The sequence below is a fragment of the Arxiozyma heterogenica genome (genome assembly GCF_036370985.1).
Source record: "Arxiozyma heterogenica strain weizmannii chromosome Unknown scaffold_5, whole genome shotgun sequence".
Taxonomy (NCBI): domain Eukaryota; kingdom Fungi; phylum Ascomycota; class Saccharomycetes; order Saccharomycetales; family Saccharomycetaceae; genus Arxiozyma; species Arxiozyma heterogenica.
In genome coordinates this window covers 420356-447434 of record NW_027042658.1, presented here as the reverse complement: position 1 = coordinate 447434, position 27079 = coordinate 420356, and the positions used below count along the sequence as shown (strand labels likewise).

Below are 27079 nucleotides of genomic sequence, written 5' to 3'. Positions count from 1 at the left end.
AGTGAAACGGTCAAAAACTTGGATGATTATGAAATTGGAAGCACATCTTTGATAACTTATGGATTTCATATATAATTTAAAGACAGTAATTGATATTAACAGTAATTTGATTAGTATATGGATTTGTGTATAAAATAAGTAATCGGGAATGAAAATAGTAATAAAAATAAAAATAAATTGATTTTTTATAAGCTAGTATAGCAATCAGTGTATTATTTACATCAACTATTATACGATTTTGATAATAATAATATATAAAAACAAGGAAGCCAATTGGACTTTGCTGGATATACAATTTTGCAAGTAACACCAGATTGTTTAAGTAAAGGTTTGGTAGAGGTGTGTGCATAATGGTTAGTATAAGATGCTAAATTTGACTGGTTGTTTTTCAGGGAATAATAATAATATTAGGGCACATTCAAGAGGTCTTTAATGATCGATAAATATGATTAGGTAATCACCTTAGTTAAATATACCTGAATATTGATATTAAGAGAAAACATTTAATACCATATATGGTTAACACTAGTTATATATAAAGTCTAGGTAAGTTTATTTATATATGTATATATCAATTGATATAATCTAGTCTTTTACTAATAACAACTATTAAAAATTGTTGGAGTCTCGTTTTTCATTATCATGTTTTTTGTAATATTTTTTTTTTCTATTTTATTAGCTTTTAAAAGTTCTGTTAACAGAAAACAAATCATTAATTAATAAATAAATCTCCCAGTTTAAAAAATGATTAACGGCCTAACGATTTGAAATAGATACATTTTTTAAAAATTAACAGTTGGATATGTTATAAGATTTAAAAATATTTTCAATTTAATGATTTTCTGTTTACAAAAATTTTCAGTTATAAATAATATTAAAATTACAATGTTACATCTAAAAAATCTTTTATGATAATTTTTATTGAAATGCTTCATCAGAAATACATTTCCAAATATTAATTTCAATTTTTTGGATGTGTCAATTTTAGAAGCAAAAATATTAAGCAGAGAGACATCATAAATGCAAAAAGGAATACAATGATCGTTATTTAGTAGACAACTAAGTGATTAAGTATATTAACCAAAAAGCATTAAATACAAGTACGATTAATAGTAATATTGAAAAAATTGAAAAAAAGAAAAAAAAAGCATATATTTTCAAATTACTATTTTCTTTTTTCATTTTTTAAATTTATATAAATGTTCATAATATAGCGTTTTGCAGATCTTTTAAACCTGTTTTGTAATTTTTTTTAGTAGAAAATACAAAAATAAAAAGAGATGCAAGGAACATAACTGGAAATCCAGTAGATACGCAATTCTGAGGGTAATACCTAAGTGTCTGGGTGGAGGATTGGTACAGCCATGTGCGCAGTGGCTCGTATAAGGTATTGAATCTGATTGGAGGATTTCCAGGGAGTAAAAATTATACCAGATCTTGTCAAGAGGCCTTTGATTATTGAGAGATATGTCAGGGGTAACCATCTTATTTAAATACATTTTAGTACTGATATTAAGAAGTAACTTTTAATATCATACAAGACTAAGAAGAACAACAACAAGAAGTAATACTACTACATCAGGGTTATTAATTAGTGATATAAAGAGCTTACGTAAGAGTGTTTATACTTATACCAATTGATATGATTCATCCATTTACATACAACAACTCTTACAAGAGACTACGTTACCGAAAAACTTAAGAAACAAAAGTAATTTTATCTTAATACAAATTTTTATTGGAAAATACAACGAAGCATATAGATATTTAGTCGAAGTCAAGGGATAAACAATTAGAAAAAAAATTTTTTCAGTAAAGGTACAAAATAACTATTTAGTTAAAACACTGAAAGATTACACCTAATAGATAATTTTCTCATAAAAAAATATAGGAGAAATTAAATTTTGTAGGAGATATATAAATCCCTAACAGGATATATTTATATTCTAGATAATGAGATGATAATTTATTAACTGAATAAGAAAATATATATATGAAGAAGAAAGCATTTATCAAAGTAATGAAATTATTGTAAACAGTAATAATTTACCATACCTCAATTAAAATGATGATAATGATGAAGAAGCAAGGGAGCTTATTACATTTTCATCTAAATACATGGTTTTCTTTTGGTGCTTTGATGAATTTGACAATGCTTGTAAAGAATTGTTTGGTAAATATAAGAAAGTTGACATTATTTGGGGAAGTTTTTTTAAAAGAAGTAGAAGAATCATAGGTAGTTGTAAAACATTACAGAGTTGATGTAATGGATAATTGCAGTAGAAGTACCTTTCTCCGCATAATTTAACAATTAAGTTCTTTGTTTGGATTTGTTGTTCACAGGAAATTCTGCATGAACTTGTAGAGGATTCATTTCTGATGTCATATCTATTATATCCAAATTACAACGATTATGTTATTAATTTGTATGAATATATTTTTCTATATAATGGTTTGTTTGTTTATTTATTCATCTGTTTTGGATATCAGAATATTTTTTCGCGTAAACCATATAATCATTTAAGGAAAAAAAAATAAAAAAAAAAAAAGAGAAAAGAAATTTATTTTTTTCGAAAGTTATGGGGGTACAGCAAACTATTGTTTTCCCGTTAAACAATATTTCACGAAACAAAGAGCGCAATTACAAAAGATCATTATAATTTTATACTCTCCTTTCAATCTTTGGGGACACTAAAAAAGACAGTGGCCGAAATTCAAGCTAGATCTATTTCTTTTTTTTTTCTTTTTTATTTTTAAAAACAAAAAGCAAAATAGAAAAAAAAAAAAAGATAAAAAAAACAAACCTAATTAAAGCACTTTTTTCCAACAATTCTAACCTTATATTAAAGCTGGGAAATTGGCGACCTTTGATTAAAAAAATTAAGAAAAAATAAAACAAAAAAACAAGAATATCGGGTTAAAAATAATATTTAAAGTTTCTCTGACTGTTACCACTATATAGAGTTAGGGTTTATAGACAATATGGTAAAACTATCTGAAATAAAGTATAATAAAGTAACTTGTTAATAATTTATCTTTTTCATGTAGTTCTTTATTTTCTATAAATATAGAAACTAATGAGGAGTTCATTTATTTTATAAATGTATAACGACTAATTTTATACTGTTTTCTTGAATTCTGGTAATTGTGAATGTTTAGTGTGTTCCTAAAAAGAAAAAAATCATTCCAATAATAATTACGTGTAAACATTATATTTTTTTTAAATATTTACTAGCACAAGGGTTTGAATTCGTATGCATTCAAAAAGTAATAGTTAGTAGTCAATTTATTATTATCTGTCTTTATATATTCATAACTGTTTATGTAACAGTCAGTTACAGAATTACGTAGTTTTTTTGTTCATAAATTTAATAGCATTAGGGTCCAGTTAAGAAAAAAGTTAGATATACCTTAACGTACAATAGGGTTAAGAAAAGACTACTAATGGTGATGCAATCTTTTAAGGCTGGCGTAAACGTAAAAAAAAAAATCGAACCCCAAAGATTTCCATTTTAGGAAGAAAAGTGCAGTTGAAAAAATACAACATCTGGTTATTTTGCCCTCTTTTATTTTTCGTTTTTATATTTACTTTTTTAATATTATTCCCAGTAGCCCTGAGTACTATCGGCGCAATCATTTCTGAAATCAAAACAAGAGAAATAAACTGTTAAACTTATTGATTGAATCATATAGAAATTTAAATATGCCCTATCATTATTAATATTCTAAAAAATAAAAAAAAAATTATTAAGTTACAAGAATGAAAGATTAAATAGGAAAATGTGATGTTTGCTTCATATTCGATTTTCTCTTGAAAACATACATAAAACTTAATTTGCTTGGTGAATAGTCTTACAAAATCCAATAGTTAACGACAATTTACCCTGGATTTAAAATATGTATAAACAAACAGAAAATGCAACCAAAAAAAAAAAAAAAAAAAAAAAACACCAAATCTTGTTTTTCTTTTTTTTTTTATAAAAAATTTAAAATCTCCACGTTCCTCGAAAAAAGTAAACAAATAAATGGAGAGAAAAAACAAAAAAAAAAAAAAAAACAATAGATGAAAATTTTTTTTCTTTGTTTATTGCTTTCTTGGTTTCTCGACCAAAGTTGACAACTAATGGATTAAATATTTACTGACACGAAATTAAAATACTAAATAACCAAAAAATATTGGCAAATGTGACAGGTAAAATTGAAATCTTTTGTGTCGTGTCTGGTCTATTTGTCTTTCTCCCCTCTTCTTTTGTTCTCCTTTTACTTTTGTTACAATTTAGACAATTTTAGCCTATATTTAGAATAAAAAAATTCAATCGAAATATAAATATATAAATGTTATATTTATAAGTTGGTGTGTTCTCAACCCATTTCTCTCACTCTAACCGTTCCCTTTTGTGGTGTTGTCTTTTTTGTATTCTCTTCGTTAACATCTGTTATAGTTAGCTCTCTGACCATAAACTTGTCTTATTACCTTAGTAAGAAAACATAGGTAACCAGCGCTTTTCTTTATTGTCATCTTCCATTTACATTACCCAAATTAGTATCACACATACAAAGTCATAAAAATGAAAGGTTTAATTTTAGTTGGTGGTTACGGTACCAGATTAAGACCATTAACTTTGACTGTTCCAAAGCCATTAGTTGAATTTGCTAACAGACCAATGATTTTGCACCAAATCGAAGCTTTAGCTGCTGCTGGTGTCACTGATATTGTTCTTGCTGTCAATTACAGACCAGAAGTTATGGTCGAAACTTTAAAAAAATACGAAAAAGAATATGGTGTCAGCATCACTTTCTCTGTTGAAACTGAACCATTAGGTACTGCTGGTCCTTTGAAATTAGCTGAAAAGATTTTAAAGAAGGATGATTCTCCATTCTTTGTTTTAAACTCTGATGTCATCTGTGAATATCCATTCAAAGAATTAGCTGAGTTCCATGCTGCTCATGGTGGTAAAGGTACTATCGTTGCCACTAAGGTTGACGAACCATCTAAATATGGTGTTATTGTTCACGATATAGCTACTCCAAACTTAATTGACAGATTCGTTGAAAAACCAAAGGAATTCGTCGGTAACAGAATCAATGCCGGTTTATATATCTTAAATCCAGAAGTTATTGATTTAATTGAAATGAAACCAACTTCCATTGAAAAGGAAACCTTCCCAATATTAGTGGAACAAAAATCCTTATACTCCTTTGATCTAGAAGGTTTTTGGATGGATGTTGGTCAACCAAAAGACTTCTTATCTGGTACTGTTCTTTACTTAAACTCTTTAAAGAAAAAGAATTCCGATAAATTGGTCACTGGTGACAACATCCTTGGCAATGCTATGATTGACCCAACTGCAAAGATTGCCAAGACTGCCAAGATTGGTCCAGATGTTGTCATTGGTCCAAATGTTACCATCGGTGATGGTGTCAGAATCACCAGATCTGTTGTCTTAGCTAACTCTACTATCAATGATCACTCCTTAGTCAAATCTACTATTATTGGTTGGAACTCTAAGGTCGGTAAGTGGTGTCGTCTTGAAGGTGTCACTGTTCTTGGTGACGATGTTGAAGTGAAAGATGAAGTTTACATCAATGGTGGTAAAGTTTTACCACACAAGTCCATTTCTGACAATGTCCCACAAGAAGCTATTATTATGTAAGAGGAATCAACCCTTTTCTTCTTTGTTATTTTACTCAATGAGCATTATCCTTTCTCTTTCTATTTAAAAAAGCAGGTAGAAACTCTTACCATTTTCCCTCTCAATCTAATATCTTAATATATATAAACAATTTTGTTGCCGGTTATTTGTAATGACCCTTTGTATCTTTAAATTTTACATTAGTTAAACGTTATGACATATATCTTCATATATAATTTATATTGTTAGTATTATAGTATCATTTATTATTGTAATAATGATTTGCCATTGGTTATTAGAAGTCTTCGGACATTATTTGTTGGCATTTTTATTATGAGAGTGTAGATGCAGCAACCTGATGTGTGTATTCTATAGGATATATGTATATATATATAACATATGGAGTCTATATACATATCAATACCGATGTAGTTTATTTAAGAACGGTATCCTTGTATTATACAAGTTGTTAAAAAATTGGGCACTCTATCTAAGATTTATCATTAAGATTTTCTAAGTTTTGTAATATAACATGCAACATATCATCTATTTGATCCGTGGATATTTCTGTACCTTGGCTAATCATTTTTCTATATTTAGGAATATTGTTATTACCCTTAATTGAATTTATGATTTTTTGAATTATAATTTTTCTTTTGTATTGGTATTTTTCTAATCTAATAGATTGTCTTAAAACTTTATATAATTCATCTGTCATATCATTTTCCTCATGCTTCTTAGTGTCACAATCATCTTCTGTATCAATATCATTATCACTTTTATTGTTGTCAATATAGGATTTCAATTTATATAATTGTGCTTTTTCAATTTTGCTATGAAGATTTTTTTGTAGTTGATAGACTTCTTCTCTTGCTGAATTGGTCACATTTTTTTGTAATAAAAGTAATTTCTCGATATTTTCCTTATTTATGGCCAGATGTAAGTTGTTGCGATCATCTGATACTTCATAATTTTTATACAAAAGATCCACCAATCTGGTATTACACTTAACCGCAGTATTTCTCATACTTGCCAATGTCTTTTCTAATGTTCTTAATTCATTCTCTCTTTCTTGAAAGATTTGATTGTATCTATCAGCAATATTCTTCATTGACCTAACTATATTAGGTATACCTCTTGAAAACTTTGTGGCAGCAGCGGATGGATACATATTATAGTCATTTGACAGACTCAACGAGTCTTCCAATAAGGAATCTCTTACTTTATTGTGATCCATATCTGCTTGATTTCTTAAAGCTTCTTTATAATGTTGATTCATAATTTCATTTGGTGTTAAATCATCCTTATTCGGAACTGTGCATAAAGCACCATTGCTAATTAAAGTGTTAAAAAATTTATCATCTCCATTTTTTGCTGCGATATGTAATGCAGTATCTCCATGACAATCAGTTGCATTTAATAATAATTCGATCCTTTGTTGTGAGGCAAAATCTTTCAGCTTAGATAACACAATATCTAAATAATATACTGCAGAAGGAGTTGACGATTTCCGTTTTACTATATGATGTATGACGGTTTGTAAATTAGAATCAACATCAAATACAGTCTCTCGGAGGAGTTCAAAGATTTTTGGGAAACTTCTTTTGGTGTAAGAGTTGTGAAACATTGAACTTCTCATTAATGGGGTTTGTCCTGATGAGTTAACAGAATGAGGACTGCTACCTACTTGATATAATGCTTCAATGATAGGTAAAGTCCCCATTGAACAAGTCCAATGGAAGGCAGTATGTAATTCAGGGTCAATAGGTACATCAATGTATGGGGCACTATGCATGGGTGGTAATAATAATTCAGGTGGTATATCTTTATTTGTCTTTGATTCATTTGATATGAAATAATCCACTAATCCGGTAAGATATTTATTAACATTATCATTTATGTCAGACGTCTGTGGTCTAGTGTGAGACACATACTTCGGTATAGAGGAAACTACAGGTGAGGTCCCTAAAGCATCGTAATTGTGCTCACTAAACGGACTAGAACCACCTAATTGAGCTGGTGATGTCGGTAACGAGGGTGAGGACATATTTGGAGAATCTGGACCATGTATATGTTGAAGTTGTTGTTGTCGTAATTGTTGAAAATCTCCTTTACGTAATTCACTTTCATGTATTTGTGATGATTCAATGTCACTTGATAATCCGTCATTTATTTCAAGTTCTTTAAAATGAGGTATAACCCTATTACTAGTTATGATGGGGACTTGTTGTGATAGTGATGCAGTATGACTATTATTAACAGTAGTCTTATTTGTATATGAATAACTATTGTTATGCTTATTATTCTGTAGTTCTTCTAATGGTTCTAAAACTTTTGAAATTTTTGACTGAAGGAGTTGCGTAGAATCTATTATAGCATTTGACATTGTAGGTCGTGTAACACTAATATCACTTTGTGACCTATTCAATCCACGACTCACTTCTGCTTTTTTCTTAGAATTTGAAGGTGGTCTTCCTCTTTTCCTAGGGACTGTTGATTTTGAAACAGTAGGTTTTTTTGTGGGTTTATCTGTTATATTAATAAGTAAGGGTTGTGAAGTTGTTATTAAAAGTGGTGATGACGTTGTTAGTGAACTTGTGATATGAGCGGATTGTTTATCGTTTAGTGCAGACATACTAGCACTCTTTGTTGCCTTTTTCCTGCCATCAGCTCTGGATGCATGATGATGTTTAGGTGCCCTTGGTGGCTCAGGTTCGCCATCTCTATGAACAAAATCAAACAAAGGTTTCAATTCGGTATAAACATCGAATTTACTAGCCAAGGATATAGCGAGTTCCAATGGAACCCATGTACCTTGATATTTTCCAAAGCCACCTTGAACCTTCTCATGGGTCTCCCCTAAGATTTCTCTTTCTAATATTCTTGTTCTTTTTGCCTTGGCAAAATTTGCAGCTTTCAGAATATGAGTAGCATTAACCCAATTATCTTTCTTTCTTTTCATGACAGAGCCTGTTGGATGAATGAGCTCATATACATCAACACCAGAATATTTGGCAAAATATATCTGATTCGACATTGTTACTCTTTTTACATTTACTAGGTAACTCTATTATTTTTTTTTTTACGAATGAGTTTATTTTTTTTTATTCTGTTTATTTATTTATTTATTTCTTTACTTATTTATCTATTTATTTGCTTGTTTTGGTTAATTTGAATCTATCACCCTGGTCTACTCACGACTGTCTAAATGTTTACTAGATAAATGTACTATTATCACTACTGAACACCTGCTTTAATGTTGATATCAATAGACGATCTTAATGTAAACATTCTGTTTAACATTTGTATTATTTATTATTTATTATCTGTTATTTGTTGTTATTACTATTATTGTTATTTTCCAAATTCGATGTCTTTGCATTGATTAAAAAACAGAGCAGAAGAAAAAAAAATACCTTCAATTATTGAACTGTAGACACAAACCCACACACCCACAAAGATAATAAAGTAATGTAGTTGTTACTATAAGTAGTGCACTATAATTACATCATAACATGTTTCAGGTGTGTGTGTGTGTTAAAGTATTTTAATGCTGTAAAAGCAAGCAAGAAACCTTTAATCAGGATGCTAGTAACTCTGCCAATGCACTTTTTATCTGGAACTCATCTATGTCATGAAATGAATCATTTTGGACACCAAGATATATTAATGCGGCTAGATAATATGAATAATTTGTTCTTCCTCTTTTTGTTGGTAGATTGTAAGGGTTCTTATCATCAATCAATCCATAGAAGTTATGATCGGATCCAGGAACCCAGAATTGGAATGATCTACTCCCGAACGTGTTATGATATTTTGTTGCATCATCATTTGGAATAACATGGTCACAGGTTCCATAAATATTTACAACATTTGTTGTTTTATGTATATGTTTGAAACATTCTGTCGAAAATTGGCCAGCATCTAGTACTTCACCTTCTGGCACCCAATAATTAATGTATTCACCATGATAAAAAGTCTTCGCCCAAAACCCTTTCTGTTGTTTCCATTTAGGGTATAATTTTGTATATCTTTCTAATAAACCCTCAGAGGCATACCTTCCGCAACAATTAACAAGATATGGAACTCTTTCAGACGTTTTTACTGATCCAAAATATTTCATTATAGGCAGAACTCCTCTTGAGTGAGCTATAACCATTTTAATACTCATTTCATCCTCTCCAAACAATTCCTTGTAGTCTTTAGAGAAATAAGGATTCAAACTTTTTATGATTGTCTCTAGATCTTCGATATCTTGGGATACAGTTCTTCCTAATTGTAGATTAGCATTTGTTTCTGAGTCACCTTGACCTCTAAAATCAAATCTTATAACCCAGTAACCTAGCAGACTTAACACGTTTGCTAGTAATGGTTGATAAATTGCATTTTTGTGGGATAGATGCCCATGTACTAATAATATAATTTGTTTTTTATTGATCTCAGTTTTATTAGGTTCTGTAACTATTACAGCCAAGCCCTTTGCAGTGTGGTACTGTTCATTTTTAATAAAACAAAAAATCTCTCTTTCTTGTAAAATAAGGTAAGATGGTTTTAATCTTGAATCCCTTTTAACAGTTATATTATTGTTCATATGAAAAGTATTTATTGTATTTTTTTTAATTTAATTCACAAGATATATTATGATAATAATGGGTTGATTAGCTCTTTGCCTCACTCTCTGTATTGTATCATTGAATGTTGTCTTTTTTGCTCAACAGTGTTTTAAGGTAGTTTTCTTTTTTTTACATTACACTATCAGTTTTGCTACTAACACGAAAGTTAAAATCATTCTATTTAATATAAAATGATCTACAATAATTTATTTAAAATATAATGGTTTGTTTTTTTCATGGAGCTATAATAAAACTAGGAGTTGGTATTATAATATATAAACAACATCAACCATAATTAACTGTCTTCTTTTAATGAATAACAATTTTATATTATTTTTTTCCCTATATAATAAAAATTTATAACTATTAATTGAATTAACTGCACTTATATTATATAATACAATATAATACATATTACTATTTATTATTTACAATCCAAATTAATGGTTTTATGTTTCGTTCTCACTTCCGTCACTATCAGTATCACTCTCACCCTCATCTTCATCATTTGAAGAGACTTCAACACCTAACTCTTCTAGTCTTTCACGATATTTAGAATTTTTCTCATCTAGTTCTGTAATTAACAACATTAACTCATCGATTTCTGCATGGTCCATAACTTGTTTCTTATATTCCTCATTTTTCTTTTTAAGCTCATCGATTTCATTTTTAAGTCTAACTTGTTCTTTATTAAATTTTGCAGATAACTGATCGACTGATAATTGTCCTTCTTTGTTTTCTTGATCTTCTTTGATCTTTATAATTATATCTTCGACAAGTTTCTCAAATGGAATTTGATTTTCGGGAAATTCATTTAAATCTTTAATCATACTTTGAATTTTATCATTAAAACTGTATTTTTGGATAGTTAATAATCTTCTCAATTGTACTTCTACAGTCGATTTTTCCTTTTGTTCATCGGAAATTTTAGCCTCTAGAGTTAATTTTATCTTCTGTATTTCATCATCTTTAGCTGACATAACAGATGCATTTGTATTCTCAATTGTGATAATTTTCTTTTGAAGCCTATCTATGTCGTCCTTCAAAGATTCAATGTTTTCTTTATTCTCCAATTCAGACTTCTTAAAAGAATCTTTATGATTCTTAATTAAGATATCTTTTTCATTTTGAAGAATTTTAATCCTTTCTTTAAATTTATCCTCTGTATCATGTATATTTTTCTTGTTATTTTCGTTTGTCTTTTGTTGTTCAATCTTTAATTCCTCAATATGTTTTGATAACTCCTTTTCTTTGTTCTCAAATTCTTTTTTCAATGATTCAGTTTTGGATGTAATTTCTTTGATTCTCTGATCTCTTTCAGTTAAGTCAGCTTTTAATTTGTTGATTTCTTCTGTATAGTCTTTCAACTTCTTATCCAATTCTTTCTGTGATTCTTTCATTGTTTCTTTATCTTTTTTTGCATTCTCAAATTTTTTAGATAATTCTTCCAGTTCTCCTTCGATAGACCTGTTTTTAGAAATTAACTGATCAAAAGACTTTTCCATTTGATCGTTCTTCTCTTGTAATTTTAAATTATTTTCTTTTTCTGAAGCTAGTTTTTCGTTAACCTTTTCTAGTTGTCCTGTAGTGGTCTCCAAAATTGTTTTGCTTTCATTTAGTTTTGAAATATTTTTAAGATATCCATCAATTTCCTTTTTATGATTGATTAAAAGTATTTTTTTTTCATCCAATAGTTTACTTTCTTTATCCTTGGATTGTTTTAGCTCTTTTTCAATTATGTGAATTTTATCAATATTTTTCTGACTTTCAAGCTTATGATTATTTTTAAGTTCATCCAGCTCTTTTTCTTTTGATTTAATCTCTTCCTCTAAGTTGGAAATTTGAGATTTTAAGTTGGTACAAACTTTTTCTGATTCTCTTATTTTTACATCTGCATTTGATTTAGATTCTTGCAGTTGTCCAAAAATGGTATCCTTGGCCTTCTTTACCTCTATAATTTCTTCTTCCTTCTCTTTTAGTTCATTTTTAAGAGTGTTTAGTTGATTAATATTGCTTTGGTTAATATCGTCTAACTCTTTGGTCTTGTCAAACATTTTTTGTTTCTCACTGTTTAATAAATTACTCAATTCCTCTATTTTAGTCGAATGTTCCTTAAGAGTAATTTCATGGTTAGTTTTCAAACTTTCTATTTCACTTTCAAATTTTTGTTTTTTTTGTTCTAGTTCATCCTGATATTTTGTGATTAATGCCTCCTTGCTTTTAATATTTTTGTCTAATTCTTCAAAAGCACCAGCTTTACCTTCTAGTGACTTCTTTAATGATTCTACTGACATTAATGCATCATTTTTTTGAGATTTGAGATTCTTAATTTTAAATTCGAAATCGTTTTTCTGTGTTTTTAATTGCATTTCTATCGTTTTGATTTTTTCACTGTTCTGTTCTAATGAGTTTTGCAGTTCCTTAATAGCAGCATCTTTCTGTTTTAGTTCTGCATCTTTTGTGTGTAGCGAACTATTAGAACTTTCTTTAAGTTTCTCTAATTCACTTTTTAATGAGTTAATTGAACTGTTTAGTTCAGCTATTGTACCATTTTTAATATCTATTTCTTTGTTAGTAGATTCAATATTTTCCTTGGAATGGGCCAATTTCTCATTGTTTTCTTTAATCTCCTTTTCAAGGTTTTTGATCTTTTCTTTTAATTCAGCATTTTCCTTTTCATGTATTGTAAGTTTTTTTTTTAATTGTCTAATATTATCATTGTTTTTAGTTAATGACTTTTCTAATTCATCTTTTTCTAAAATTACACTTTCTTGCTTTCTTGATAATTCGATGATATTATCTTGCAATTGTACTTTCTCATTCTGTAAATTTTGATATTGTTCTTCGAACAATTCTAGAGTGTTATGCAACTCATTAAGTTTATTCATAGATTCCAATGATTTCGTTGTTAACTCAGAGTTTTGTTCTGTCAACTTTTTAAGTTCATCGTTTTTTTCGTCTATTTCATTTTGTAACTTGTTAAGCTCTATTTCCTTATTGTTAAGAGCATTAATAACAGACTTGTGCTCTGATTTTGCCTGAGCATATAGTATTTCCTGTTCTTCAATATTATTATTAGCTTTTGCCAAAGTTTCTTGTGTTTCCTCCAACTGTACCTTAACATCCATTAGCTCTTTTTTAGTAGCATTAATATCAGCCTCCGTGTTAAGCTTATTTCCTTCAAGTTGCTTAATTTTTTGTTCCAGTTTTTGTACTGTTTCATTAAGTGTGATATTCGTCTTTTTTAACTCCTCTGAACTATTTGTAACTTCAACAAGTTTTTTCTCTGTTTCTTGCTTTTCTTCTTTTTCCTTCTTTAATTGTTTACTCACTTCGTTAGAATGTTTTTCTAAAGAGTTTAATTGCTCTTCTATTTTCGATGATTTTTCTTTTACTTTCAAAAGCAGATCATCAAGGTTGATTTTTTCCTTCTCTAATTCATCAATGGTTTTTTCTAAAGTAGATATTTTTAATTCATCGGAATCTTTAAGTTTTCGTAATTCTTTTACTTGGTCTTTTTGTTCATTACTCCTCGACTCTAACATATTTTTTTGTTCTTCTAATTTATTTGTTTTAGATTTTAATGCAGTCATTTGTTTTTCTAGCTCATCATTTCTGGATTGCAGTTCTACTTTTTGTTTTTCTAATTCACTAGTTTTAGCTTCTAGCTTCGTTTGTTTCTCTTTAAGGTTGTTAGTTCTAGATTCTAGTTCTTCATTATGTTCCTGTAATTGGTTTATATTTTTTTCTAAGTCATCAGCATGTGATTGTATTGATGTGCAATTTATAGTCCATGAATCGACTTTTTCAGTTAATTCTTTAATTTGATCTTCTTTTTCCTTCAAAAGTCTCATTGATGAGTTTTTGTCCTCTTTTAATTGTCTAACTTGCTCTTCTTTTTCTTTACAGTCGCTTAAAGTTTTTTTCGTTTTACTTTCAATATTGGAAATAAGTTCTTCATTTTTTTTCTGCTCTTCTTTAAACCATTGTAATTTTTCATTAAGTGCTGAAACAGATTCTTTATAATTATCCCTTTCTTGTTCTAAATCGGTATTATCTTTTAATAAAATCTCAATTTCGTCTTGCATATTTTGTTTCGAAGTTGTAAGAGATTCCATTTCTTTTGAGTGTATTTCCACATTTTCCTTTAATTGATTTTCAAGACTGGCAATGCTTATGGATAGCTCTTCTTTTTCTTTTAATAACTGTGCTTTTTCTTTATTTAGGCAGTTAATTTGATCATCATAACTCATAGATGTATCTTGAAGTTTTTGACTAGTATTTGTTAATGAATCTTCTAACTTAGTATTTTCAGCTTGAAGTTCTTTATAACTATTAGCTAATGATTTAAGTTTGTCCGTTAACTTAGTAATCAATCCCTCATGGCTGGAAAATTTTGATTTCCAGTCATTAAGTTCATGTGTGATATCATTCTTAGCTATTTCAAGACTATCTTTTTGTTTTAAAATTTCTTCTTGTTGTTTCTTGAGTTTTGTGATAGTTTCCTGTAAATTATTTTTGGCCTTGATCATCCTTTCATTTTCATTCTGTAAATTTTTCATCTTCTTAGTTGTCTCCTTCTCTTGTTGTTTTAATTTTTCTTCAAGGGATATTTTTTCTTTATTTAAATTTATTAAATCACGACTCATTTTATTAATACCATCTTCAGCTTTGTCTTTTTTTGAAGTTATATCTTGTAATTTAGTTCTTAAAGAGTCTATTTTTTCCTCCAACGTTTTGAATTCGATGGTTTTGGATTGTAATGTATCAGATAACTCTTCTTCTAATTTTTTTAATTTATCTCTTTCTTCTGTCGTTGACTTTAAATCTTTGGAGGTTTTGTTGAATTTCTTTTCGATGGTAGTATAATTTTCACTAAGATTCTTATGTTCTTCGGAGAGCTTTTCAAATTCACTCTCAACATTCTCATGTTCTTTAGAAAGTTCTTCTAGTTTTGTCTTAAGTTCAGAAGTTATTTTTGAATTATCAGATTTAATAGTTTGAATCTCATTGCTTAAGACGTTACACTTTTCCTGCAACTCTTCAAACATTTCAAACGATAACTTAGCAATGGGTTCCTCATCTGGACTATGAGACAATGAAGTTTTTATCCTGTACAAATTTTCATTAAACATGGTTACAAAATATGGACTAAAATATAACTGTGGTAAACCAGTGTCATCTAGGGATATATTAAAAAGATCAGATTTATTTTCGGTCTTTGTGAATAAGGATTTCTCTTTAAACTGCTTAACTCTTGATTGGTAGTTATCTTTACCGATTCTCTTTGAGATATATTCAAAGTATTCTTTTCGTGGATAAGGAGAACTTTTAGAAGAAAATTCATAAGCAATACCCAAAAGAATTGTTACTAGACATTTCGTTGTAATATCTTCATCCTGGATTTGATATGAAAATGTTAATAATGATTCTAGAGTTGATCTGTTATATAAAAAATCATTCACAGCATTTAAATCGCCATATAACCAGAAAACTAAGAACGAAATATAAAAGATTGGAATGCGAACATCTTGTAAATCAAGTGTAGTCAGTAATAAATCAACAATTGTCTGAATAACATTAAGGGGTTCGTCATTTTCTATACTATTTTCAGTTTTGACCCCACGAATCAATGCTCTCAATTCCATTTCACTATCATTTTTTAATTGAAATAGATACATCAATATATCGGTTGCAAAAAAAACTTTGTAGGGATTTAAACTCAGATCAGGGTCATATAATAATAATATTTCGAAAATATTAGATTTTACATGAGGTAAGTTGATATGTGACAAATTGTCATTTTTATTATATTTTGCTGTTTCTTCATTATCGAAATTAGAGTTGTCCACAGAAACTATGTGTTTATTATATATGTTAATTTGAGAAGTTAGGAAATTGTGTTGAATAGTAGAACTACCACTGAGATATGCCTTTAGTAATTCATTTGAAGCAACTCTTACATCGAATGTATGGACAGAATTAGCATAGAATGTCCAATTCAATAGTATATTAACTACTGGAACAAGTTCTAGACTTTCATTTTCTACCGGAGTAGCTATTGTAGGGTCTAAATATGGTACATCAATTTTTGCAAACTCGTTTTGGATTTTTTCATTATTTCTGATTAAATCAGCTGCAGTTATCAATGCTATAGGCCTAGTTTTTCTTGGAGTGTTGTAATAAAAGACTAAGCGCAATACAGTTATTAAAATTCCAGTTTCTAACAAAGCTAACTGATGATGAGACGTTGCAGAACTATCTGGATCAACGAGCAGTGAGACAATGTCTAATGATGTATTAATGTTGATTATTCTTTGATCATTCCAAAAAAATTCTTCGTTTGGTACCAATGGTTCATTAAGAACTTCTCCTAATTTGGAAAGATTTCCGCTTTGGATGAATAATTCTTGATTGGATGTATTATACTTTAAAATGTTATTAATTAAAGAAAGACAATCATTAACAATCAAGGAACCTCTGAGACCGCCTTCTTCCTTGATTATGGAAAACAACTTTTCAAATATATCTTCAAATGCAACTAATTTTTGGACATGTGGTGAATCATTAACAACTGCCATTAGTAGCAGAATAGCTTCATCTCTAACAGGCTCATGTATATCATTTAACAAAGAAACAAGAATAGATATACTGGTAGGAAGGGTTACAATAACACTCTTGGCCTTTAGCGGTCTTGTAACTAATAAAGCCTCCAGCAATTGAACAGTGTAAAGTCTAATGTGAAAATCTTCTATCTCTAAAAACTTTAAAACTAAGTGAACAAGAGGTTCATCTTGGATCAAGGCGTCAGTTATCCATATAGAGAATTGATCAACCGATTGTTTTTCTGTTTTCATTACCAAAGGAGAAGGGTATTTTCCATTTTGTAATCTAGATTGTTGAGAGATCCAGTTTCTTGTCAAGTCATCACTTCCATCACCTCTGATAAATAAAATTAATAAGGTTTCTAAAATTGCTTTTATCATTTTTTCATCTTCATGATCCTTTTTTAAAGTATTTAACAGTGGTTTTAATCCTGATGCAATAACTGTTTCTCTATATTGTCTACTAAAGGCTTTGATCCCAAGAATCGCAGATCGTCTATCATTTATTAAAGTAGCATTTTCAGCTCTATCGCATAGGGTTGGGATTGTTTCATCCACAGTTTGTGGTTTCTGTGGTTGAATAAAACCTTGAATTATATCCATTCCACTTTGGTTAATTATAAATGCAGAGTAATAACTTCAGGTTTCAATATGAATTGAATAAATAGCTTTACAGTTTGATCAATTTACTAGTCCAAACTACTCATAGAATCAATTATTAATCCTGATGTACTATAAAAGCCTATATATGCAAATTTTATAATTATTTTTGTTTATTTTTCTTGTTTGTTAAAAGAACTACAGGAAATATCGAAAAAGGCAAAATATTTATCACAAAAGGTTTTTAATTTAAAAATCGATTATATACATTTGTGAACAACTCATCTACAAACAGAAAGGTCAACAGTTGATTTATTTTTGTCTGTTCATGGTTTGAAAAGGAAATTTTAATGAAGAAATATTTTAGGATTAATTTTAAATGAGTTTGACCCTTGTATCATGGTATTTCAACAACATAAGATTATGGACGATTAAATTAAGTTGATTTAAAGGCAATTAATGAAAAAGAGGAATGTGAAAAACAAACTGTATATATCTGTTAGGTGGGTGAATTTAACCGTTACTCTCAACTTTGGAGATTAAAGGTTTTTTTGAATACAAGAACCTTATTGTAAAAATACAAAATGATTTTAAAAAAACAATATTTAGTTGATTTCTTCTAATTATATGATAACAATTAGAGAACATTTAAAAAATAAATCATCAGATTGTATTAAACTTCTTTAGTAAATATTTGTTTGATAGTTGTTCGATAGATATTTAAAATTAAAACTACTGACCTCTACTTAGGAATTGAAGTTTTACTGTTAATAAAAATAATGCTAATAAAAATTTTATTTGGTATGAGGAGAAGGTGGACAACAAAGAAATTTTTTAATAAGCATTAATAAGAGATTTTGAAAACAGGATTAATTATATAAAAATATTTTTTCGAAAAGTTGTATGAATATACAAAAGCTAGCCTATTTTAAAGATATGTATTTTTATAATACTATATTTTAGTATCCAATGAATTTTCTTACAGTTACAAAGCTTAATTGTGAATTACTGCCATTATGTTAACTTTTATCAGGGTTTAGTATGTTTATATTTTGGAAAAAAAGCATATGTGCTTGAGTTGTTTACATTTTTTGAGAATTATAATAAAATCGAATTTTCTGACACTTGAGTAAATAAAAACAAAACAAGCAACTAAGTGAAATAAACACATATTTAACTAAAATACTAATAAAAAAATGTACCTAATGTTTTGCTTGACTGGACTGTCTCACTCTCTTGCCAATATTACCTCTCAGTAGTGTTATGAATATATCTAATTGTAAAGTAGGGTGAGATGTGATTATTTTTTATTATAATATTTCTGCACTTATGATAATGTTGATTCTTATGGCTGTCAATGGAATATGAAGGTAGGAATAGATTTATGACACTTTTTAAACATATTCTGGTCTACAACGTTCAGGGATAACATATGTTTTTGTTGACAATTGAGAAGAATAACAAAAAAATATTATAATTTAAGTTTGTAAAATATGTATATTCATCCAAGTTGTAATGATATATGATTCTCACCTATTTTATGTTGATATTTACTTTTTGCATTTTTCCAACATCTTCTTATCTCTAAAAATGCGTTACTTTTTTTGCATAAATAATATTAATTAAGAATAAGGAAAGATTGTAACAGAAAAAACCTTAGATTACAATTTGTTGTTTTGAGGTATGGAGGACAAGTTACAGAGCTTTCTAAAATCTTAATGGTGTGATGAAATACATTAACATGTCTATAAGAAGCTTCAATTTTTATAGTAAATTTGTCTCTACACTAGTGGTACTGGTAGTTCCAGACCGAAATATATTATGACTTGAACAATCACTTTGGTAGCAAAATAATATTTCGCTAATTGACTAATCCATTTGTATAAGAAATTATGTAAATCAGTACTTGCGATAATTTTTTCAACAATTTATGATCAGTATGTATTTCAAATTCCTTCTCCAACAAGTTATGATACTAATGCTTCAAAACACATACAAATATATATAACTCTTTATTTTATGTTGGTCAACTTACTTTATAACTAAATAAAAATATGCTCATAGATGATTCCAGTATGAACTCTATCATACATAAGAGTCAATGTAATTAAATGGGTATATAAAGATAGATGTGTTAATAAATATGTAAAACAAGAACGTCATTATTATTAAAAGGATTTATTGTGATAACCTTAATTTCCATTATAACCACAAATCTATAGATTTTAAAATAAAATAGATAAAACTAGTTATGGAATTCTAAATAGGTAGGTAACAATAACGACAGTAAAAAGTTACATATTCTATGGTTTGTTCGTCTACTTAAAATATTGTCCAATCGCTCCTACAGATAGAGGCTGTGATATATGAAATCTTGATGCCCCTAGAAATGATCTTGTGAACTCTTTATTCGACGACAACGTTCTTGGTTTTCTTGTTTCTCTTGCTTATACAAATATGTCTATCTGTATATTTGTGTATGTTAGTTTACTTCTCGTGTAGAGTAGAGTTTATATATTCTATATAGAGAAGAAATCAAGCAACATTTATCTATTTTAGTGGTTTAGGAGAGCACATCTCTGTAATATCTCTGATATTATTGTTTAGGGTTTTGTTAAGAAAAATGAGGGTTGACGATATTTTTCTAAACTTTCCTTTTTGCAAATTTTACAAACATAGATAAAAGCAGGAGTAACCAACATAAGTACAAGAGAGCAGCCAAGAAGAAGAAGAACGAACAAGAAGAACAAGAATAAAGAACAAGGAACCAAGGATTAAATAAGTAGAGATATATAGTATATAAGTGTATACTATTAGGTTAGCTTAGACTAGAAATATAGATATATAGATACATAGGAATACTACCTCTAGAGATATAGCAAGAGTCTATATCTTAATATTTATCCAGGTGAAATATTATTGAAATTTTAACAAGATTAACTGTTATCAGAAACACATAACCTAAGGGTTATTACGATCTCTTGTAATAGGGTTTTCATCCATTACACCTTCTATAGATTTCGTATCATATGATATTATAATTCAAATTTTTCTAAAAATGATTTCGCCCAGGATCGAACTGGGGACGTTCTGCGTGTTAAGCAGATGCCATAACCAACTAGACCACGAAACCATGTTCTTGCTATAACTTGTTATAGTTTGGACTTAGGACTAATTCTTTAACAGGAATATTGAACGAATAGTAAGGGCAATAACAAATATATATGAACGTTATATATAGGAGAATTAAGGATTATTGCTTGTTTTTCTATTTATGTTTTTATACAATATATAGATTATTTACAAAAAACGGTTATGGAAGATGATCTTTTATCTCCAGAAAACGTTGTCCTTTTATGTGTTTTCTGGAGCTCGATCGATTATTCAGATTAGTACATTAATGATTTAACTGATTTAAACCCTAAAATTTATTACATTAATCTAGGTGCACTAGTGGATTAGAACTGCACCTCAATTCTCTAATCATGGTAATTATTATTCTATTCTACAACATAATTTCTTGTAACATGAGGTGGTCAGATTCTTTTGTGTATTTCGGGGAAGTGTAAATAATATTAACAGTTATTCAAATAATCAAGACAGTAATCAACTAACGCTTCCCGAATACTAAAAAACCTTTGACCACTTCATATTACAACAGTGGTTGTTGTATAATAAAGAAGTTAATACCATTGAGATTACGTAAGGTTCCTGTTAAATCCAGAATTGTATATTGTTTTTTAAGTACAACATATTCATTCGCCACCTGCTTGTACAGTGTATCTATTTGCCACCTGTTCTTGTACAGCATGTTTATGTACTTCTGTTACTGCATTGCCATAACCTATTGTCCTAGATGTTTTATGAGATTCAATTATATCATTAGTTATAATGAACACGGTGTATCTGGATACAATAGGTAATTCTAGATTCGACTAGAATCTAATGTACTTTCTATGACAATGGCTTCTTATTTTACAAGATTTCTGGTCTGGTAATAATTATAATATAATATTAAATTATTAATATCATAAAGGATATTGTTTGAACTTCTTTTTATTCTAAAATATAGAATGTTGGTTAAAAGAAATGAACAATATTTTCATATGTTTTTGTTATTAACAGTATTTTTAATGTATTTTTAAAAAAACTGTTTTCAAAAATATTTATGAAAAATATGAAGGAACAGATTGTATTTGTTTATAACCATGACATACTTAAATTTTGTTGAAATGAAATTAGAGCTGTATGTGCTAACTTAGATTCTTCGTACTAAATAACTGAAAAATTTTATAACAGCATATAAAAAAAGAATAAAAAAATGTGTTATAATGTATATTAGCTATATATCTATAGTAAGTATGTAGAACAAAATAAAGTAACCAACACAATAATAATTTATAGTACTACTACAATCCTATTATAAATATACGATAGTTTTTAATACCATCGATATCCTATTATAAGTTATAGTGTCTTATTATATTAATCTAGAATAGATATTAGTAAAATATTTGATACTAAAGTCTTACATTAACAAAATTAAAATTTCAAAGAAGTGGTATTTAAAAAGTATGAAGAATGCAACATCGGAATGCTATATTATCTATAAATATTTTAGAAATAAGAAAGAAAAAGGAATATATAGCACAATAACAAGATAAGTCGATGTTAATAATTAGATGTAAAACTTAATATAGCATATAAGAATGTTAAGTAATTACGCATATCTTAAATCAATTACTTTATTTTGTGTCTCAAGTAGTAAATATTAGTTATGATTCTTTTAATGAGTTTTTTTGAATAAAAATATTTGTTGAAATAAAACAAAGTTAAACTAAACTCAAAAGTAGCATTGGCACTTAACAGAGTCTTTCTTTGTCATATTTTTATATTTTCCTGATATCTTTGACAATCGATTTACTAAAATAAGATGAATACTGAATTAATTAAAACAAAATTATTTTTTGACTAGATGATAGAACTGACAATGGTTTGTTCATTTTTTAGAATTACTTACATAATAATACATAAATGTCTAAAAATGTACAAAACAACTACAAATTTTAAGAATAAATTTTGGGAGCTTTGAAGAATAAATGTCCTCTTTAACCATAAGCCTAAGGTATTAGTGGGATTTGTTTTCTTGATTAGTTAGTAATGTTATTGATATTATTAAATGTGTAATACATTTCATTATGTTTTAAATAGTGTATAAAAAAATAGATAGAAATATATAATTTAAAACATATTTATTAATAATATTGGGAGTATAACTATAAAAATGTTTTTTGGCTTTTTTTTTCTCCTAAGGTGTAGATTTCATTTTTGGAAAAACAATTTATTCACACTCATTCTTTCCTTAATATATTTTTCATTGGTGTTAACAATAATATGTTTAACAATGTTAATTGCCAGTTTTTTAATTGTCGTGTATATTATTTTTCCGTATTGTCTTAACAATATTGTCAGTTTTCTCATTTAAAATTAAATTATTATAATTTTTGATGTTAATATTATCAAATTTAACTTTTTTTTTAATGTTTTGTGTTTCAATTGTAACTTAATAATTCGAAATCGTAAAGAAAAAATAAACAAAAAAACGTATTACTGGATATGAATAATATTATTTATTAAAATGGACATAAAAATTTGATAATCCCTTATGTATGAACTAAAAATATAAATTTGTGTTGAAATATGATTAGAGTTATGTTTGATAATCTAAATTCATCGTACTAAGTGATTAAAAGTTATGAAAATTTATATTAAAGAAGATTCAAAGATAAAATGAGTATACTGTATAATATTGTATTTTGTATATTAGTTATGTAGAAAGAAAAAGACCAAGCAATAAAATAACAATTTATAGTACCACTAATTTTCTACTATAAATAATAATAAAACACATAATACCACCAATATCCTATTGTAAGTTACATTATCTTATTATATTAATCTAAAATGAATTCTACTAGAATTTTTGATTCCGAAGCCTTGCGTCAACAATTTGTATAAGTAAAAGAAATAACTAAATAATATATTTAGAGAGAAGTTATAAAATTTGTTTTATTAACTTTCTAACTATATCCTAATATAATATTTCAATTGTCTCTTAACAGTTATTTCTTACGTCTGTTTTGACTGCATCATAGTCAATGATTGTTAAAAAATATTGTAAATTTATTTTGCAAGTGTAAAAGTAATTTACTGTTAAAACCACAAAATTTGGCGTCATAAAATATTTCAAAAAAATAAACCATAAGACAAGTGCTATTTGAAAGCAACCATCATAAATACTGTAATAGTAATTTTTAACAGTAAACTAACACACCAGATATAAGTATAAATATGTAAAATGTAATGTTTAATATATAAATGAATATTCATAAAATACCAAACATATATAAACTCGGTAAATACCATATTATGATATTTCTATCAGATTATAATATTATTTAACTATGTATTACTTATGTCATATATTACATTTCATACTTTTTCTTAAATCAAGAAAGGATACAAATCAATATTAGTAATATAAGAATCACCACATTTTATGTGCTTCAAAAACTTTTGTAGCATTTACTCTATAAAGTATATAATTTACATTAATTAACTTGAATCCACTTTATTATTTACACATGATGATACCAAGAAATAATACCAGTCAATTCATTTATAATTCTAATGTGAAAAATTCACATACATTTAGCTAATATTCACAACAGAGTAAATTTAAATTCTTACATAAAAATCATAGAACTTAAAAAATACTTTTAAAAAACGTTTAAACTTGTAAATCAAAAATTATATTTAAAACTCACATAATATATAATAGGCAGAAAAATATCAATGAATATAGAATCTAATAATTTCATCATATACCTATCTAATCAAACCTTATATTATGCCTTATTAAGTCATAAACTCTACTGAAAATCTTTAACACAGAATCACAGTCTTAACATTATTTAGAGCTATTAGAGAGAATTTTAAAAAAAATTGCCTTAGTTTCTTTCAGAATTTTCTGCCTATAATATATGTACTTGAGAATAATAACCTGATTATGTTCATTTATTGGTCAATATACATTTATTTAATAAAAACATTCAAAAAATTTGATGTCTTACAATATTTATTGGCTTATCTCTAAGTTTCATCTCAATAATAGTTGTCCAATAAATTCAATCATTAAAAAATATTAAGAATAATTAGAATAGTTTAATTCCTTATTGTATACAAAAAAAATAATAATGTGTTAATCATAAAACATTAAAAACTGAATTACACACACACTTTTTTATAAAATTATGATATAAAGAAAAGAAGATATGTATTCATATATATATTCAAATTTATTTTTTTTTTGAAAAATTATGTCCAATATGAGCAAAACAAATAATCATAAAAATACTAATGTTTTACCTTTTTTGTATTTTATAATTATTCAAATTATTTCTGACTATATACATTTTTTAATATATCTTCTTATAACATAGTGTCTTTGAAGGATTATCCATCACAATTAACCTTTGAATTCTTACAACTTATATAATACATATATGATTACTTTTTTTAAAAATAGAAAACAATTGTTAGTTTATATATAATATTCTATCAAATTAGTTAAAAAAAACCATCTTAAACTATAACAAAAAATATAAAGAGGGAATATTCAAATAAAATGTTAACAATTACATATATATATATATATTATAACTATCTATCAATCTAGTATGCAGAAATATTATGGTTTTTTAGCGATAACATACCAATTATCCCTTTCATAACCACTAGTAATGATTTTTGCACCGGCACTAATACAATCTTCTTCCAACTCACCTTCACGATACAAGTGATAATATCTATACTTAGTAATCTCATTTTTTTCTTCATGTCTTATCTGTTGGGATTCCTTTTCCTTTCTTTCTTGTTCAATTCTGATATCCTCTTGTTCTTTTTTCCATTTAGCCATATACAATGCTCTTTCCTTTGGTGGAATCCCAGATAAATCAGGTTTAATAAGATTTTTCTTATCTTTACTCTTATCTGAATCACTAGTATCTCTCTTCTTCTTAGTCTTTTCTTGCAAAACCCAAGGGACAAGAATATCCTGTTCCATTCCTTCATGATAACCTCTTCTAGAAGTGCTTTGTTCTAAAGCCCAACAATAAATTAAAATCTGACTGCCACTTTTAACTTTATTTAAAATATGATTTATTGCTTGAACTCTTCTTTCCCTTGTCGACCAATGATGAACAACGGCAATAGAGATTGCAAAATCAAAGGTATTATCTCTATGAGGTAAACACATCCCATCTGCTACAAGAACATTATATTGACCATTAATCTCATGAGCACATTTAATTAATCCATCTGATCTATCTGAGCCAATTATAAAGATATTAGGATTAACATTTAAATATTTCCCGTTCCCACAACCAACATCTATCCCAATGCTACCAATGGGTTGCCCATTTAAGAATTTGGTCACAATTGGCCATGGTTTATATCTTGTTTGAGAAAAATGAGAAGCAATTTCATTATATACTTTATGAACGTATTCTTCTTCTTTTGCAGATGCCATTATGGATCTATGTTATTATTCTGTATTATTCCTCTTTCTTATGTGATAAATTTGAGCTATATTGAATACACAAAATAACAAATATTGATACTGATGCTATTACTATACGTAATAGTACGACTTTTACACACTTAAAATTGAATAAATAAAAGGATACATCAACATTGTATATATACTATCTGAATAAAAGACTCCTCAATAACTTTCGTATTCAGTCACAACTAACTAAACAGAAAAAATTTTTTTTTCTACGTAGTGTGCAGGACATATTGTATCACTTTGAAATAATAAAATAAAACAAGAATAAAACTAAATAATAAGCTAAAGGTAAGTAATTAGTATTCAATCATCCCTCTTCTTCATATAATAGTGGTATCACTCCCATGTTTATAAAAGACGAGGACAAAAGTTTTAAAGATTCTATTACAATGGGAATATAAATAAGCTGAATTATTCGAGTAAATGGATATTAAAAAGAAATACTATCTATTCTATTTCCACATCTTCTCGAATTCGACCAACAAACAGATACACAAATGCACAGATACCCAGATGCACACATACACATATCTGTATATCATTGCACTTTCCTTTAATCCCCTTTACTGTCCTATTTTTCACTATATTGCCTCCAATGCCATAAATATACATACAGATTCTCAATTCTTTTCTTACATGTAGGTTATATATCCAAGGTGTAATATATTCCAACACTGTTCCCACAATAAGCTATAACCATACATATCTAGATAGGACCGATATATAAGAGAAGAACATAAAGTGAGGGAAATAGAAAGCCTCTTCAATTGAAAACAGAAAAAAAATATCATGCTACAAAAATTGTTTCTAAAATTAGAATCAGATAATATTAATACGAATACCCAAAATAAACCAACAATAAATCTATGAATAAAATAGAAGTTTACAATTCTCCATGTTCTTGTATTCTTTTCGTGTTTTCCTTCCTCCTGCATTCACTTTCCCCATCTTCTTACGAATCTTGATCTCATTACAATTATTTGTTAATTCTCCCTGATC

The 27079-nt window shown here is 27.7% G+C and overlaps 5 protein-coding genes and 1 non-coding gene across 6 annotated transcripts; 1 reads left to right on the top strand and 5 right to left on the bottom strand.

Moving 5' to 3' along the window:
- Nucleotides 1–4568: 4568 nt before the first annotated feature.
- On the top strand, nt 4569–5654 carry PSA1 (mannose-1-phosphate guanylyltransferase; the record flags this gene model as incomplete). The annotated part of the gene is made up of 1 exon (XM_064860544.1): nt 4569–5654. The coding sequence occupies one exon, from the start codon at nt 4569–4571 to the stop codon at nt 5652–5654; it is 1086 nt and encodes a 361-aa protein (XP_064717561.1).
- Nucleotides 5655–6123: 469 nt separating this feature from the next.
- MBP1 (transcription factor MBP1) lies at nt 6124–8670 on the bottom strand (the record flags this gene model as incomplete). Its single annotated transcript, XM_064860543.1, has 1 exon — nt 6124–8670. One exon carries the CDS (start codon nt 8668–8670, stop codon nt 6124–6126), a length of 2547 nt encoding a protein of 848 aa, XP_064717560.1.
- Nucleotides 8671–9213: 543 nt separating this feature from the next.
- On the bottom strand, nt 9214–10224 carry PWA37_004038 (uncharacterized protein; the record flags this gene model as incomplete). Its single annotated transcript, XM_064860542.1, has 1 exon — nt 9214–10224. The coding sequence occupies one exon, from the start codon at nt 10222–10224 to the stop codon at nt 9214–9216; it is 1011 nt and encodes a 336-aa protein (XP_064717559.1).
- A 471-nt stretch (nt 10225–10695) lies between these two features.
- USO1 (Uso1p) lies at nt 10696–17454 on the bottom strand (the record flags this gene model as incomplete). The annotated part of the gene is made up of 1 exon (XM_064860541.1): nt 10696–17454. The coding sequence occupies one exon, from the start codon at nt 17452–17454 to the stop codon at nt 10696–10698; it is 6759 nt and encodes a 2252-aa protein (XP_064717558.1).
- A 3055-nt stretch (nt 17455–20509) lies between these two features.
- On the bottom strand, nt 20510–20585 carry PWA37_004036. Its single transcript has one exon. It is a non-coding gene; the product is annotated as a tRNA-Val (tRNA).
- Nucleotides 20586–25201: 4616 nt separating this feature from the next.
- On the bottom strand, nt 25202–26041 carry TRM9 (tRNA (carboxymethyluridine(34)-5-O)-methyltransferase; the record flags this gene model as incomplete). Its single annotated transcript, XM_064860540.1, has 1 exon — nt 25202–26041. One exon carries the CDS (start codon nt 26039–26041, stop codon nt 25202–25204), a length of 840 nt encoding a protein of 279 aa, XP_064717557.1.
- Nucleotides 26042–27079: the final 1038 nt, after the last annotated feature.